Source organism: Triticum aestivum, chromosome 7B (assembly GCF_018294505.1).
Source record: "Triticum aestivum cultivar Chinese Spring chromosome 7B, IWGSC CS RefSeq v2.1, whole genome shotgun sequence".
Lineage (NCBI taxonomy): Eukaryota > Viridiplantae > Streptophyta > Magnoliopsida > Poales > Poaceae > Triticum > Triticum aestivum.
The window spans coordinates 718,841,861-718,859,975 of record NC_057813.1 but is presented as its reverse complement, the minus strand read 5'-3'; the positions used below and the strand labels follow the sequence as shown (position 1 = coordinate 718,859,975).

Sequence of the window (18,115 nt, the reverse complement as noted above, 5' to 3'; positions counted from 1 at the left end):
GAACTTGGTAGGGCCAGAGGATCAACCCTACGATAAACTTTTGCATCCTGCGGTCCTCCCTTCCTCTTATATATAGGCCTCTTCTTTGGGGAGTTGACCTCATCCTCTCCCCTAGGCTTGCTGTTCGACGATGATGCATCTTTTTTACCAGCTGCAGAGTTTTGCGTTCCCTTGGACGAGCAATCCCCCGAACTAGCACCCTTCCTGTCCTCCGGCGCTCGTAAGTTTGTATTAAACGACAGGTTACCCTTTTCATCACGAGTGCCCGGAGTGGGGCAAAATAAATCTGCATGGCCCAGACGACCACACGAGAAACAGAAATTCGGGACGTGTTCATACTGAATATCATACCAGTCCCTGGATTCCCTCTTTGCTGAGTCAATTAGAATCCATCGCCTCAAGGGTTTATTGACATTGATCGTCACACTAGCTCTCAGGAACCCTCCCACTGGATCAAAGTGGACAGATGTTGCATTAGGATCAATTTGTTTAGCAACTTCTTTCCCCCACCTATCATTCTGCATGTTGAAGGGTAAATTTGGGACTCTAGCCCATAACTGTAACTTATCAAACTTAAGCTCTGACGGCCTCATGCATGCATCAAAATCCGCCAGCACTACACGCGATCACGATCACGGCGATTCTCAAATTCAGCCACAAAGGTGTTCTCGCCCACCGGCTTAAAGGACAAACCCCTAGGGTTTCCAATTGATGGTAGTACTTGACTTGTGGCCAAACATACTTTATCCTGACTTGCAAAATGTCGGTCTACGAAATAGCAGTCCAGTATAGTGGTGCGGTTGCATCCTCGTCAACGCTTGCTTGCTCGCACGTGGAAAGCTTTCTTAGCCTGCAAGCTACACTAACCACGAAGTCAGTCAGCTTTTTTAGTAGAAAAAGGGAAGATTGAGTAATAAAAATATAGTTATTCAACGCAAAAGAGAGCTACTATAACAGATTGAAATGCCAGACGAAGCAAACCGGGCAATGCATGTGTTGCATTGTTTTCGTTGCGTTTGCTTATGCACAGCCGTCGGAGTCCTTTGGGCGTGTCTCAGTTTGTTCCCGCATGGACGGCGAGGGCAAAGGCGCCGACGGGGACGGCGCGAGGCCGCGGCGTCGTCGACGAGGGCTCACCTGGACGTCGCCGACGGAGCGCGTGGCGGCTAGCGGGCGGAAGGAAGGCATTGTGCTGCTGACCGCCGCTCGAAGTCGACGGGGACGACGCCGCAGCCAAAGGAAGAAGAGCCGCGGCCCGTTGGATGCGGATCGGACGACGGAAGGGGATTCAATTTAGGAAGGAATGAAAAAAAAAATGTCTCAAGCGACTGCTCGTTGGTCCGGTGCAGCCGTCCTGACTTGGCGTGTGAGCCGCGCAGGCGCCCCGAGCCGAGAGGGACGTGCCCTGCTCCTCCTCCTCCCGGTCGGGTCTCCGGCATCCGAAATCCTTGAACCTGACGGGGGCGCACGCAGCAAATTCCGTGTAAAACGGCGCGCATGCATGCCGCTGAATCTGAATTTTGAGAGGGAAATTGCGTGCGTAGACCGCATGCCGTGTCGGTCCCAACAGGAATATATTCCTCCGGCCGGTCGACGGTGATAGACAAAGACGTGCGACCGCGACGACTCCTAGGTTCGTTTCGAGCTGTCTTTTCCTTTAAAAACTACAGTTTGACTCGATCCATCCATGCTTGGTGCTTCCAGGAAATTATACAGTACTTGAGGAATACTTGCCAGGTCACAAGTCATGCGTGCAAGTCTTTCCTACCATGACGGACACACGTCGCCACGGGGTTGGTGCTGTCCGGCTAGTGAAGCCGCACGTCATCGCGTTACACCACGTCCCGGTGACGCAAATGGGTCGTCAACACCCAGGTCAAATGCTTTCAAAATATTCTGAAATATACTACTGTGCTCCCTTTGTTGAGTAAAAATAAACTGTGTACTGTAGTAGTACGTATAATTTTCCTCACTTTGTTGCTGTAGTGGCGAAAAGGTCGTCGATCGCCCGCGCTCTCGCTGGTCAAAGCAGCAGAAGCTCTCCGCGTTGTTTCTTTCTCCACGGCACGTCGGCACCCGACAACCATTCCAACCCCCACCCCCTCACCTGTCCCGTCCGCCTCGGCTGCCGTAGTAGGAGGACCTCTGCTCAGCTCACCGTCACCTCCCCCCAAATCGCCGACGCGTCCTCCCTCCCTCCCTCTCTCTCTCTCTCTCTCTCTATCTTTCTCAGCCATGGCGAAGCAGCTTGCCGTGCACGCTCTCCTGCTGGTGGTCTTGCTCCTCGCGCTCTCGTCCGTTCACGCTGGCAGCAACTCGACGGCCTCGGCCGGACCACTGTATGGCATCGAGTTCCCGCCGTACAACACGGCCGTCGCCGACGCCGGCTGCGACGGCAGGCTGGTGGCCGAGGAGGCGGAGCTCGCGCGCCAGCCACCCTCCCTCAAGCTCCACATGACCCACCGCTCCGCCGCCGAGGACACCGCGGGGAAAGCCTCCTTCTTCCTCGACTCGGCCGAGAAGGACGCGGCCCGCATCGGCACGATGCACGGCAGGAGGGCCGCGCTGGCCAGGAAGGGCTCGCGGCCGCGGCGGGCGCTGTCGGAGAGGGTGGTGGCCACGGTGGGGTCGGGCGTGGCGGTCGGCTCCGGGGAGTACCTGGTGGACGTGTACGTGGGCACGCCGCCGCGCCGGTTCCGCATGATCATGGACACCGGCAGCGACCTCAACTGGCTGCAGTGCGCTCCCTGCCTCGACTGCTTCCACCAGACCGGCCCCGTCTTCGACCCCGCCGCCTCCGCCTCCTACCGCAACGTCACCTGCGGCGACGCGCGCTGCGGCCTTGTCTCCCCGCCGCCAGAGTCTCCGGCGGCGCCGCCAGGGAGGACGTGCCGCAAGCCGCGAAGCGACCCCTGCCCGTACTACTACTGGTACGGCGACCAGTCCAACACCACGGGGGACCTGGCGCTCGAGGCCTTCACCGTCAACCTCACGGGCGCCGCCGGGACCACCCGGCGCGTGGACGGCGTGGCGTTCGGGTGCGGCCACCGCAACCGCGGCCTCTTCCACGGCGCCGCGGGGCTGCTGGGGCTGGGCCGCGGCCCGCTGTCGTTCGCGTCGCAGCTGCGCGGCGTCTACGGGGGGCACGCCTTCTCGTACTGCCTCGTCGACCACGGCAGCGCGGCCGGGAGCAAGATCATCTTCGGCCACGACGACGCGCTGCTCGCGCACCCGCGGCTCAACTACACGGCCTTCGCGCCGGCCGCGGCCGACGCGGCGGACACCTTCTACTACCTCCAGCTCAGGTCCGTCCTCGTGGGCGGGGAGGCGGTGGACATCCCGTCCGACGCGCTGGCCGCCGGCGGCACCATCATCGACTCCGGCACGACGCTGAGCTACTTCCCGGAGCCGGCGTACCGGGCGATCCGGCAGGCGTTCGTGGACCGCATGAGCCCGTCCTACCCGCTCATCGCCGGGTTCCCGGTGCTGAGCCCGTGCTACAATGTGTCCGGGGCGGAGAGGGTGGAGGTGCCGGAGCTGTCGCTGGTGTTCGCGGACGGCGCGGCGTGGGAGTTCCCGGCGGAGAACTACTTCATCCGGCTGGAGCCGGAGGGCGTGATGTGCCTGGCCGTCCTGGGCACGCCGCGCTCCGGCATGTCCATCATCGGCAACTACCAGCAGCAGAACTTCCACGTGCTCTACGACCTCGAGCGCAACCGGCTCGGCTTCGCGCCGCGCCGGTGCGCCGACGTCTAATTAGTCCGGCCACCGTCCATTTTGACTTACTGATTGGGTTGATTGATTGACCGGTAGGAGTGTGTAGGTGGCTCTGCTGACTGGATGTGAAGAAGAAACAGTGAAGAAACTGGGTTTGGTGTAGAAAGAAACTGGGTTTGGATTGACAAACAAACAGAGTCTCTCTAAGAAGAGAGAGGTTTTGGTGAACTTTTGACCAATTCGGCTGCTTGTTTGGTCGAATTTTTTGCAAGAACTTGCTTGATTTTCGTTTCGTTTTGTTGTATAGATGGACGGACTGTGATGACATGATAAATGTATCTCGTATTGGTGTCTCTCTTGGTGCTCCTTCGGATATGTGTGAGCGTGATACCACCGATTTCTTCCTTTGCGTCGTCCGTCGATGTGTGCGTTATGGACGGCAGCTGCGACACCTTTGTCGCACAGACGAGCGCACGGCGTGCGTGCGTGGTGCCGGCCGTATTGATTGGGGTCAAGGGAGTAGGCGGTGCGGCGGTGGTCACCCTCCCACCGGACCGCCGGTGTGGAAGCAATGCTCGGTATCCGCTCACCTCACGGGCCAGTCCTGGTAGGAGCACGGTCGTCAGCGATCAGTACGTGCTATATTCTCAAGTGGAAGCGGCGTCCCGCTCCTCCCTCCTTGGCTCGCCTCCAGACGGCGACCCGAGCCCCCACGCGCACGCACCGACCCGAGCAGAGCAGAGCGCTACGACGTGCTCTGCGCTGCTGCTTCATCGGTGAGACGCCCGTCGTGCTTTGCGCCCATCACATGCTCCTGCCTCGATCCGACGCATCAGCAGAGAGTACATACTATACAATATACAACAACTCGTACCTACCGTCGAGCATTTCCAGGTGATTCGTACGTACGTGCACCGGAGTATGTCGCGTCTACCGAGCCGGCCATGCGCCGAGCAATCTCTAGCGGTACCAAACTGTTCTTTTCTTCCTAAAATGATAAGTGCCACATGCGTGGCGCGAAGCCCTTCGAAAGAAAAAATTAACGCAGAAAAAATGGAAATTGATGTAGAAAATATTGTCATCGTCGAGTCACTAAATTTATCGTAAAAACCTTTCGTAGTTGCGTGTGTTCGTGCCACACGTGTGACACTTATCAGGGTTTTTTTTTCTCCATTTTTTTAAAAAAAAAGAAAAACTGTTTCTTTCTGAAGGGATCGCATATCTTATGTACGCATACTGAATGTAATAACGTCTTATATTATGAGATAGAGGGAGTATACTATAATCAGAAAAATAAGTTGATAGTAACATTTGTAAGTTGCACACAGAAGTAGATTGCAGACGATTCGATTACACTCACTTCAAATGTTGCTAAGAACAAATTCTTCAAATAGAAAATGATGATCTCTAGTAGAAGTAAATTGCTTTTGGTCTCTCTTCGGTCTTTCTATTCCGATGACTAAAAGGAACGGGATGATATACGTATACATGTATGGAATACTGGTTATTTGTGATTTTCTTGGTGGTGAAAAGGGTTGTCGGGAAACTCAGAGGGTTTACGCACGTGGTGCTGGAGACTGATAGTATCGAGGTGGTTAACCTCTGGAACACTCGTCACAACAGTCGCTCAGTTGTGGCTCCTATTCTTGAAGAAATCGATGAGCAATCTGCTAGTTTTACTTCTTTTGTATTTCAGCATGTAACAGCTAATGTCTCAGCTCACCTGTGTGCAAAACGCGCTTGTACGATGACTGTGACTGAAAGTTGGTTTACCGAAACTCCCAGCTTCCTCGTCAGTAGCTTTCTGGCTGATTGCCCAGTGAATGTGTTTATTTGAATAAAGCTCAGAATTCCCTGCAAGAAAAAGGGTTGACGGGAGAGACAAGCTGCAGGGACCATGGGATGCAGTAGGAACGTAGGAGGACGAGGCAAGGTGCGTCCTGACTTCACAGCCCTTGACACGGCGATGTCTCCCAAACTCTCCTAGCAGCACGGCTTCATCCTCAACACACATCTCACTGTTTGGCCATGGGAACCAATGATAAGGATCAACATGATGATCCTATAGTTTTTGCCTGATCTTTCACCGCAAGACAATTAGATAGCAAACCTTCTAATCACGTGTTCAATGCACGCAACCTGAAGATGAGGAAACGAATCCAGCAAACAAGGTGAAGATGAACAACACGCCTCTAACCTTGGCACGATAATCCTTGATCACATAAGAACCTTCATGCAATCATCACTTTATTTGATAAACAACAGCGCCGTTTCGGGAGGGATGATTCACCACGTGGACACAATGTTCAAAACTCAATCTAAAAACTTTCCCCCCTCTAAACCTAGCCACCGGCCTCCTTATATAGGCATCTAGAAAACTAGTCGGTTGGACATGCCCACACCGAAACACACAAAATAAAAATCCTAAGTGGCCCATAACATGACCTGGAAATAAAAATAGATAAAACTAGAACCGACCAAGTACATGGTTCGGTCACCCCCTTTGGCACACCTCTAACTTGGAGGAGTCCTGAAGTTGGGCTTCACCTCCTCCTTCATGGGAACAACCTGAGATATTGGGATGCCCTCATCAACCAATATCCACTTAATTTACCTTCATAGAAAAGGCTAGACCGTACGAGTTTACACAAAATACAAAAAACAACACACAAAATCTACCAATGAAGCGCGCACAACCCGACCACGACGCCCTTTTCTCCCACCTCGTTGACCGTCTCAAAACCTTCTCTTCTCGTGCATGCACCTCGTCAACAGATTGATTGCCAAAAAATGGCACGAAAAGCATCTTTCATATTGTTGAAAAAATGATTTCAAAATGGTGACACTGAAGGAAGGAATTGTGATGAAGGGAGCAGAGATGAAGTCCTCGCTATCGGATAATATTGATTTCGGCCAACATCGCCGGGAAGTCGGTTGTCGAAGCTCCACCTGATGTATGTCGTACAACCAACACCATCAGGCTCACATATATGCACTCGACCGATTTGTGTCCTTATCTTACCATGGTCAAAGAAGTGCTTATTTTGCACGTATGGAAGTTTCTGATTTAGTAAACTAATGATTAATTTGGTTATTTCTAGCAGGTTTTCTATAAAGCATCCAAACAAAGATTTGATGATGATGCATAGTTAAAATATAGGGCTCAACAAGTTGTAGTTCGGTTACAAGTAAATTGATCTTATTTGTAGAGCTACAGAAGATCGTGGTCTTCTTATTCTCTTCTAAGCAATATATACACTGCAGGGAGGGGAGGAGAAGTATAATGCCACTTGGAAAAAGAGATGACAGATCAGTAGGAATGAAATTGACCATGTTTGCAAGTACTTAGACGTACATCTTGATGAAAAGATAGTCTTAATTTCTACTGGGATTTGACTTACAATTGTAAAAACTTGCTAAGCAAAGTATCAACATAATGTATAGCAGCAAGCTTAAATGTTTAGCTAAATTGGGCAATAAATGAACATGCGCACAGTCGTTTCTCGAATGTTAGCCTCTTGCTGTATGCAAACTGAACTTTCTGCTTTATAAAACTGAAATATGTGCAATGAATGTTGGCTAACAATTTTTGCTTAAAGCTTTGTATTTTCTTTCTCTACTTTGAACGATAATGCAGATGATTGTATCAAATTATTTGAGTTGATTCATCCCAGCTTATTTTCTTATTGTCATATGAAGTCCCATAAAGAAATCTACATTTGCAGCCAACATTTTACGATCTAGCTGTAGTTATTTATTGGTGTGCATCATTTTGCTTGAAGTTTTTGAAATCCTGGTTTCTTCATTTTTTATATATTACTAGCTAGTTAATATTTGTCGAGATACTTACAAGTCTTCGGAAATCTCGTTATCTTTGTCTAGGTCATTTTTGGCAACACCTTCATATTTTTCTTGATTTGTTGGTTCATCTGAAATCATTCTAATCAAACCATTTGTATATCCTTCTGTTCAGTCACTTGCCATTGAATGCTTATATCATGTTGTATGCCTCTTCCCTGGAAGCAACCAAAAAGGTTATTGTTTTATGCTTTGAAAAAATAAGATGCATAGCTAATTACACGTTTCAAGGGTAGAGCATTTATAGTCCTTATATTCCATAAGTTCTGGAGCTATTGAGTAAGCATGGTTTATGGTCAAGGAAATTGAGGGTGCTTGTGAAATTTTCTTCAAGGTCATCAAATCCCTTTGACAATGTTAAAACAGATTGTGACTTGAATTACGACTCAACATATTTTGAAGCCATTTTGTTAGTTACCGAGTAATAACTTACATATTTTTTCTATACCTAATTCTTTCTTCGTGCTCATTTAGGTGTTTACTATATAATCAAATTGGTTTTGGAGCAGGGCGATGACGTAGCAGACCGGTGACGCAATGCCCAAACAAGTGAAGTGGAAGAGCTCGTGGAAGAGGAGATGGGATGACAATGCTGCAATCTTGTCATGATTGTTGTATGTATATTTTAGGCCCATCGAAAAATAAGTCCTAGTGATGTAAATTGGGGACATCTTTGGTGGAGATGGAAGTAGAGCCTGTGTGGAGGCCTGAGACGAAGAGAGCATTATTCATAGTCAGTTCGTGAATGAATATGTGGTGGAAAGAATGTTTTTATGTCCATATGCCCCCCTCTTTTTATACTCAGGTGAGTTGCCTTATGTCTCACCATTTGTGATGGTGTTCCACATTGCACGTCGTACGTAGTAAAGCGAGACAACAAAACAACGACATGGAAGTCACCATGGAGAGTTAAGGGGCAATAGATTGAGATGATGAAAGATGTAAGGATAAAATGGTGATGCACGACAAGTTCTGCAGAAGAGCGGCCAAAGAGGTGCTTGGTGCTATGTTAAATATTGCGTGCATTTGTGTTGTGGTTGAACATTGTGCTCCTCCGTGAGGCGAAAGTTGTGCATTGTTTACAAATGCATTTGTTGACCCTTGGGCATCATGTATGGATCTCATCCAGCTTTCCTTGGTCGTTCTAGTACTTGGTGCTCCTTGTGATGTGTGAGCGAGACATCGAGTTGTCCCTTCCTTTCCTCGGTCGTCAGGACTCAGGAGCTGGCGTGGCGTGTGCACACGTCTCTTTCCTCCGACGGTGTGTGCTGAACCAGACTTGATTACCGCATGCACCGGACCAGCGGCAAACGAGAGCGCGGGGCCGGCCGTATTACTTCGGGTCAAAGGGAACGGTTGGAGCCACAGTTGGAGCCCTCTCAGCTCGCTGGAAGGGGTGGCCCGCGCCCGCCGTGCCGGCGTGGGAAAACAGCCGCCGCTCCGCTCGCCGGCCTGACGAATGAGGCGCGGCGCCGGCAAGGGAAACCAGGCAGGCAGGTGTCTGGGCGGCAGGAGAAGATGAAAAGTAAGGAATACGACACTCAGTAGTCTTGTCTCAAGAAAAATAATAAAACAATCAGTCAGTCAATCTTGGCAGGAGAAGAGACGTGAGTGATCCGTACGACATATAAAATGAAAAAGGGAAATTTAACACTTCATTCTCGAGCGGCGGTCCGCTCGGCCACGCACCGAACCGAGCCCCCACGCCTACGCACTCACCGACCCGACCGGACGTACCTGCGGAACGGTCCATCGCGATATGCTCCCTCCATTCTATGACGTGCGTCTGTGCTTTTCAAGATTCAAGTTTGATTGTAGATTTAACCAATGAGATCGACTGTAGCGGGAACAAAAATTATACCACTGAACTGAATTTGTATTTTCGATATGAATTCAGTGATATGATTTTTGCTCCTGCCGTAATCGGTCTCGTTGGTTAATTTTATGATCAAAATTGAATCTCGAGAAGCGCGGATGCACTAATTGTGGAATGAAGGGAGTATCTCTTGCCTCTATATAAACGCAACACGTCCATTGTACCCTTCTATTTGCTGCAGAATTTAGGATAACACTCACTTCCCGCGATCTCAGAAGCAATGCCTATGTTGACATCCTTGAAATTACCAACGACTAGAACCTGCTTGCTTTATACAAAGCATTTTTTTAGAGATGCGCATACAAAGCTGCGGTAGCTTTTTCCATGGTATTCCTATAAACATCTAACAGTCGAAAGAGTAAATCCACAAGTCTTGAGATTGACAGACGTCATTATAGACGTCTCACTATCAACAAAAACATTTTCTCCCACTAAATGAATATTTCTCTTCACCAAGGTGTCAAACCTAAGGTTCAATTTCCGACAAGCTATGGATACCAATATGCTCCTAACCATCTAAGACTACCCACAGTGGGAGTAACATAAGTAATGACATCACACATATCTAGATAAAATAGATGATGTGACAAGCAATAAATGAGGAAAGAAAGGCATGTGATAACATAGCTAGTTAGACTAGCCACAGTGGGAGTAATTTCAGCAGTAACATCGAGTCCAACTCAGCAAATTTGCTTATGTGGCAGTGAGTTAATGAGGAGAGAGGTAGTTATAGTAACTTATCTAATTACTGTAATATCACATGTCTCAATGCAATAGTATGAGCCTATAACCTAAAAAATGAAGCTTTGCATGTTACCACACTTATGTTACTAGTACCCACTGTGAAAGTAGTAATATAGTCTAGGGATATGTGTATGTTCCTAGTGTATGTTTTACTCACCATTGTGCCTAGTCTTACTAATAATATGCTTTATTTTTATGCATGCCTCCATCGTACGTACCACACAAGAACCAAAGCATGTCTACCAGGCTTGCGCACCCCTTGAGTGACAGAAAGGCCTGATTGCACGTCCACCAAGGGTTTATCATTTGGAATTTTTTTGGTAACCGGCTGGTTATAGGACTTACCGTTACTCCACAAGCACTACATAGATGGAATAACTATAACCACATATCACACGGGAATAACCAACCTCAAATAAAACTCCATATTATATGACCAGATCGCACGGAAAGAATAGAGAGGGTATCAAACGTACATGTCCCTCACACAGCGGAGCCAGGGCCGGTCCTGAGATTTCGGGGGCCCAGGGAGGAACTCAAACTCGGGGCCCTTTAATATAGACATGATGACAATAAAATTGCGGGTCTGACAAATGGCGATTTCCTGAAAATGGCAGCAACATCGGTCGATTTTCCTAAGGAAGAATGCGAGGCGTTGACGGGAGTGATGTGGCCGACCGCAGCACATGGGCGAGGCCCATGTCATCGCAGGTAGCAGGGAGTCGGGGGAAGGCACCCGGCCGGAAAAGAGGGATAGTAGAGTGATGGTCGGAACGGCGGCGGACCAACAACGAAGGAGGTGGCTAGAGCAAGCAGGCGTGGCAACGTAACACATGCCACAAGTGATGGTGGACAACATTACGTCCAAAGACAGAGTTAGAAAATCAACATGGAGGGGGCTAGACTATAAGCATGATTTTCACATTGCATCTAACCAATTGGCTTGATTATTTTTATGAATTAGCTCTTTTACTATTCATGCCTTCCAAGTACAAATGGATAATTGGAAATTTCCTAATTAATTATTGATGTGTGTAACTTCTACCATTCATCTCACCGTAGTTTTATAGTCACAAATTAATCTAATGTAAAAATAGAGCTAAGGAGCAATCAAAATTACATATAAAAAGTAAACTAACCTTTCTTCCTGACACCATCACTATCATGCTTATTCGTGCGGGTGAGACCAGCCGGCCGGCATGTGTGGTGCCCCTGTGCAGTTCTGGATGGCTGCCCTTTTCACCCTCTATGGATCCACTGATATCAAATTGATCAGGCGCTCGACGTTGAAGCAATGTCCATTGGCAGGCAGTCGGCGAACGTGCGTTTGTGCGTGTGCTACAAGGACTTGGAGTCCCGATCGCCGGAGAACGGAGCTGCAGACTTCATCGGCGACTCGGCGTCGGCGCATCGCGATCGCGGCCAGTTGGCCAGGGTTAACCTGAATCGGGGATTGGAAAGGAGAACAGGAAGATGTCATGTAATTGTGGGCTATATACGACGTGCTCCTGAAGAGGTTAAAGCTACTGGCCTATGGGCTACCTGCCTATGCAACAGGATTTTGGAGGCCCCTGGATTTGGAAGGACCGGGGCGGCCGCCCCCTTGTCCCCCTCAGGGCCGGCCCTGAGCGGAGCACGCGTGTTCATCTAGTACCTACTACACAAGAACCAGAGCATGTCTACCAGGCTTGCACGCCCCTTGAATGACACAAAGGCCTGATTGCACATCCACCAAGGGTTTTATCATTTGGAATTTTTGGTAACCGACGGGTTATAGGACTTACCGTTATGCCTCAAATAATGTTGCTTACCGTTAAAGTGTTATATAAGTTTCATATGAACATGACCCTGTTTTGCTCTCAATTAATGTTATACCAATGCCACTAATTAATTCTTCCTTGGAAAACTTCATTATTTTGATTATTTTGCTTTTATTTCATTTTCTTTCTTCTTGAAGGGTAATATCAGTGCCACTAATTCATTCCTACTTAGGAAACTTCTTCATGTGAAAATTGCCTATATTATTATTTTTGCATATTATAAACGAGCAATTTTTTGTATATTATGTGCAAAAAAAGTTCACCATTTGATTTTTTAAATTTTATTTCACCATTAATCCATTCTTCTTCTAAAATCTTCATTTTGTTGGTTATTGTTTATTGTTTATTTGTATTTATTTTGTATTAAAGGGCAATATCAATGCCACTAATTCATTCTTTGATCGGGTGGGGGGAAGAAGAAGGGTAGAGAAAGAACAAGGTGGCTCGGCCTTTGGATCTTTGATCGGGTGACGCAGAGTGGTGGAGAAGATTTGACTGAACACCCAGAAAAATTGGGTGCCTATCAAATAATAGCCCTCATAACTTGGATATATATTCACTAGCTTTATGCAATGTGTGTGTAATTCATACCGTTGTCTAAAAATCCACTACTATGTGCTTATTTTTGCATATTATGAAACAATACAATTTCTATGCCAATTGTTTGTGATTTTGTATCATTGTTTGTTTTATGTGTTTTTATATTTTCTTTCTTATTTAAGGTAGTACTAATGCCCTTACTTCATTCTTTCTTAGAACAAAAATATGTTTTGTTTTTAGTTTTGTCTTAGCTTAGGTTTTAGTTTTTATTTAGTGAGTGTCGCATGCATGTTTCCTATCCATTTATCGAGCAAAGTTTAGCTGTGAATGGCATGTACGTGTAACCCACATATGTATGACATGCCCAGAAAATAGCATGCACGCTATGTCAAAATGTGGGTCCTTTCATCCTCCTAAATCTATGAATGGGTACATGGTGAAGAGAAGCAACAAACAACATGCATGCACTCCATATTTTGTATTTGTATTTACTCTTTTGCTTATTCATTTCTTTTAGTTTATGTTGCATTGGTGTAACACTAGTTAATGTTGTACTCCCTTCGTCTTAAAATTACTTGTCTTAAATTTGTTTAGATACGGATGTATCTTAAACATGTTTTAGTGTTAGGTACGTCCATATCTAGGCAAATGTAAGACAAGTAATTTGGGACGAAGGTTGTATTAGCAACTAAAATATAATTCATTTTATAACGACCTAGAACTACCGTAGGCTTAAACTCTGTATTCTGGCATGTGTACGTGACATGCATGCATAGTCCTATCTAATATCTATTGATCTAACAAAGCAACTATAAAAGTCATCCAGCAAAGCTCACGTTAGTGAACATGATCATCAACTGTATGCACGCCATTACAAAAATAAACAAGAGAAGTTACCCGCATGCATGCATGTTCACCTGGACGAGCCCGCAAGACGCAATAAAAAAAAGGTGACTGACCCAAAATGAGGATTCAGTCACCTGATCAGTAGCCGGTCCCCTTGTTTCCGGTGGTGGTGCACGTGCACCGCGCGCTTTCCTGGCATACCGTTGGGTTTGAACAAACAGGATGCATCACAGCACCAATAAAAGTACAATTTTGTTAAATCTCATTCGACTAAGACATTATGTCTCAGTCGATGCTATATCTCTTTGATTTTATGTAAAGATTCATACAAATTTTTTTATTTTTTTTATTCTTATAGCATCTACAACTAGAATTGGCAAATCCGATCCCTCAAACGCCCGCAGACGTGTCCGGAGGCGTCCGCGGGCAGTGACCGCACACGCCTCAAATTTTAATAGTTGCATCCGGACATCTCGTACTAGATTCTAAAATTCATACAAGGACATGCAAACGAAATAACCTATGTAGCACATGAATCACCTAGCTACTCATCGTCGGAGATGTCGACGATCTCCGTGCTCGGCTCGGGCGGCATGGGCGGCAGCTGCAGCTCCAGCTCCTCTGGCGCTTACGACTGCTCGGCTCTGGTCTTCTCCGCCTCTATCTTTGCATCGAGTTCGGTGAAGAGCGTGTCGAACGTCGCCTGCATCTGCCGGAGGAACGCCCGATTGGCCTCCACATAGGCCTCATTCTGGATGGACACCAGGATGGTCTGCTGCTCCGCCATCTCCTCCGATTGCGCGACGGTGAACTCTGCCTCCGCCTGTTAGATGTTGAAACCCGACAGCTCCTACTTCGGTTGTTCCGCCTGCTCCACCTCCATCGGATCCATCTTCTCTTCCTCCTCTTCCCCCGGCTCCTCCTCCTCCTCCTCCAGCTCCGGCGAGTCCGGAGGCAGCCCGACAGCAATGCAAGCGGCACGCGCGGCTTGTCTCGCCCGGATCTCCTACTGGATCTCGTACCGTCACTCCGGCGTGAGCATTGCGTAGTAAGTGATCTTGCTTCGGACCATGGCGGAGCGCCGAAGCGTGGATAGAGTGCCGGAGCGGGAGAGGGAGGAGGTGGATGGGCTTGGACTGTCGGCGCGGAGAGGGGAAGGTGGGTGGGCCAGGGTTGTGGGACGCTGGACGGGTTAAATAGGCGGATTTGGTCTCGGATGGCAATCTGTAGCGGCGCGACGCGGCGTTCACACAACGGCGATGAAGGAGGTGTCCGTCGGACCGCCGGGTTTTCGGACAAGTCCACGTGGGACCCCTTCGTCAGTCCTACGTGAAGAGCGTGCCCCAGCGCGCCCGGCGCCCCCATATCCGCCCCATATTTGGGCTAGATATGAGGGGTGCCGGTCAGCCCGGGCATTTGAGACCCGTTTGAGGGGGTCGTATTGGTCGAAAAATCGTGACTGGTCAGTGACCGGGCCGCCCGCTTAGACATATGAGGCGGGTTTGGGGCACCCGGCTGTAGATGCTCTTTTATACCATGTTACTTGACTGAGACTTGAGACCTAGCCACACCCAACTACTCCCTCCATTTCTAAATATAAACTTTTTTTGTAGTTTTCAATATGAACTACATACGGAGCAAAATGCGTAATCTATACTCTAAGTCATATCTATATATATCCGTATGTTGTCCATATTAAAATATCTAGAAAGACTTATATTTAGAAAAGTAGGGAGCAGTTAACGAACACCAGGAAATAGTCCAAGGAGTACTACTACAATGAAACCCCAACGAGCACAGCTAGTCAATCGTGCACAATCCGTGAACCGAACAGTTCCTTGACAGCCTGAAACCTCGCCGCCTTGTCAGCAAACTTGGTGCCCTGGTAGTAGTCCAGGTAGTCGCCGAACCTGTACGGCCCGGGGTACAGCTGCGCCGCCGGCTCCCTCGCCGCGGTCGCCGGCGCCACAACGGCGTCGGCCCCGGGGTTGTAGAACGTCGCCACCGACAGCCGCCGCCCCTCGGCGACGGCGGCGACGCGGTGCAGCACGCTCCTGTAGGCGCCGCCGCTCATCACCTCCAGCTGGTCCCCGATGTTGACGAAGATCCTGCTGCCCTTGGTGGGGCCCACGGGAACCCACTCCCGGTCGCCCCGGAAGAACTCCAGCCCGCCGACGACGTCGTCCTGCAGGAGCAGGATGATGCCACCGGCGTCGGTGTGGGCGCGGAGGCCCCACACTAGGTCCGGCCGCGGGCAGGCCGGGTACATGGCGACCTTGGTGCCGACGAACGGCGGCGCGAAGGTGTCCCTGACGAGGCCGCCGTCCAGGCCCAGGTTGAGGCTCATGCACTCGGCCAGCCGCTCCGCGAGCGACACCATCTGGCTGATGTACACGTCGAGCATCTCCCTGAGCACCATGACAGGAACGTGAGCAAGAAAGCATGCAGAAGATGGATGGATTCAGACGAAACCAAGGAGATTGGCCGGACGGGAAGAAGACTGACCGTGTGGCCGGCGGGATCTCCGGGAAGTCGGCGACGTTGTTGGCGGGACGGTGCCGGATGAAGTAGGCGGTCTCCCAGTCCACCTCACCGGAGACAATTTTGGATTCCTCCGCCGGCAGCTGCAAGTCCTTGGCGAGGTCGGAGGCGTAGAACCTATGCTTGAGATGCTCGTCGTAGTGGGCATACACGAAGCGCTTCACCTCCTCCATGAGCGCGGCGTCGACGCCATGGCTGTCCACCTGCGCCGTGGTACGCCACTGTTAATAATTAATTAACTTGTGGTCGCAATGAACACGTACGTGTGGCCGCTTACGTACCCAGAAGAAGCCCCAGTCCTTGCAGGCTTCGTGGAGCCGCGCCATGGCTTGCGACCGCTGGGGGGCGTCGCCGGTGAGCCCCTGGAGGTCGATCACCGGGATCTCCATGTCCATCTCCTACTGATCACTCACTCTGTACTACTATCAATGCGCTCATGTGGAGAAGCATTGCAATGGAAGCTCCTATTTATACCGGACAAGGTACATCGCCGTCCACAATCCGCCCGGCCGGACGGTTGCTTCCAGTGTGATCCCTGGAGGGTAAAAGGTACACACAAGTGGACGGCGCCAACCAAGTTGCGCTGCCGCCACCACCCACTTGGAATGTGCTGCTGCTGCCGCCCGCGGTTTTTGTTGCTTGGTTTGGGATATGGTTTCCGCATGCTTCAACGGTGGAGAATCCAATTTTCTTCCATTCCAATCTAGTATAGGGACCATGACCTAGGAAAATACACCGGTGCTCTCGGATATCGGCGCACCTTATATGCAAAAATAATTTAATAATTCATGAAAATGTCTACAAAATTCCAAATCTTTGTCGGAATCAAACATGATCAAGTATTGTACTTGTAAACAAAGATTCATCAGAGAATGGCTTTCATTGCATCCTGGGTCAAATATTCGGCAAAAAACGCAATATATAAGTACTATTCATGCTTATTGTCATCAAAATTTTGTGTTTTTGCCATAAAGTCACTGGGAATCATTTCTTGTCCAAACTTCTTAAACGAGTACAATACTTGATCATATTTGATTCCAAAAATATTCAATATTTTTGACAGTTTTTTAAATTACTAAATTATTTCGCATATATAGGGTGCATCGTACCCATGACCTAGCAGCCGCATGCGTTGGCTGGAACTGAGCCTACTTGGATGGTTAGGTTCTTTGTGATGGAACTAGCTCATCAGGGTTCAAGTCCTTGACTTTACAGCTGTGTTCCCATTTTCCGGATTTATTTCAGGCTTTTGGTGGTGTTCGTTCAGTGGAAGAAGACGTTTTCATCGACTATGAAGGCGCCTATGATGACTTCGTCAATCTCAAGATGATGTGTCGCTCAGTCTCTCTGAGGTGCTGATAGAAGAACCTATATTGCAAAGCCCATAGTAAGAAATGCTACCAAAAGAACAAGGAACAACCAGTTTACCTGTGTCGGCTGCTTTTACACAACCCATAAAAAAGATGTTACATCTTTCTCCATTATGGCAATATTGTTTACCGGCTGCTTAACCTCATTCTGTTTCCCAATTCGTGGTTTTACCTGAACGTTGCATAGTCCTTGTCTTCTTTACTGTTGTAGCTTTTTATTCTCATACTCTAGTTGTGTTTTCTCCTTGGGAAGGGCAATTCCTGGACTTGCTCATAATCATCCTCAATAGGAGTTTCTAATGATTTCACCTCCAAGGTATTAGCAACCTCTTTCTCAAGGCCCTCATCAGTGTAACACTCCCATTTTTTCTTAGGAAATTCCATATGATCAGCATACCATTTAACAAGTCGAAGCACAATACTAGGGTCAAGATAAAGTTCTTCACTAATTTTATTAACTCTCCCTGACTTAAGATAAGTTTTTATGCAATCAAAACCTATCTCAACTCCCCTTCTTCCTCATCACTCCCCCAAGCTTCATGATTGACATGTTTATTATTTAATAATTCCTAAGTCTCAGTCACCAAATTAGAAGTGAAAGCACCACCCGAAGCTAGATCTAATTCATTTTTGCTATCTTTTCTATGTCCTCCAAAAAAGAAATTTAACACAAGACAATCAGGGAGTCTATGATGTGGACAATAAGTAAGTAGGATACGGTACCTCTGGTATATATGCTTTTGTCAAGCCCTCTCCGGTCTCTGGGTAAAAATTTGTAATCTAGCACCTAGCGTTATAGGCCT

General features: G+C 48.4%; 2 protein-coding genes across 2 annotated transcripts; one reads left to right on the top strand and one right to left on the bottom strand.

The window, feature by feature from the left end:
• The first annotated feature begins 2,103 nt into the window (after positions 1-2,103).
• Positions 2,104-4,070, top strand: LOC123162421 (aspartic proteinase nepenthesin-2). Its single transcript, XM_044580202.1, has one exon. It carries the CDS (start codon positions 2,236-2,238, stop codon positions 3,754-3,756), a length of 1,521 nt encoding a protein of 506 aa, XP_044436137.1. The 5' UTR covers positions 2,104-2,235; the 3' UTR covers positions 3,757-4,070.
• Positions 4,071-14,917: 10,847 nt separating this feature from the next.
• Positions 14,918-16,454, bottom strand: LOC123158434 (1-aminocyclopropane-1-carboxylate oxidase 1). Its single transcript, XM_044576426.1, has 3 exons — positions 16,224-16,454; positions 15,907-16,145; positions 14,918-15,809 (listed from the first exon to the last, which is right to left on the bottom strand). Exons 1-3 carry the CDS (start codon positions 16,335-16,337, stop codon positions 15,206-15,208), a joined length of 957 nt encoding a protein of 318 aa, XP_044432361.1. The 5' UTR covers positions 16,338-16,454; the 3' UTR covers positions 14,918-15,205.
• Positions 16,455-18,115: the final 1,661 nt, after the last annotated feature.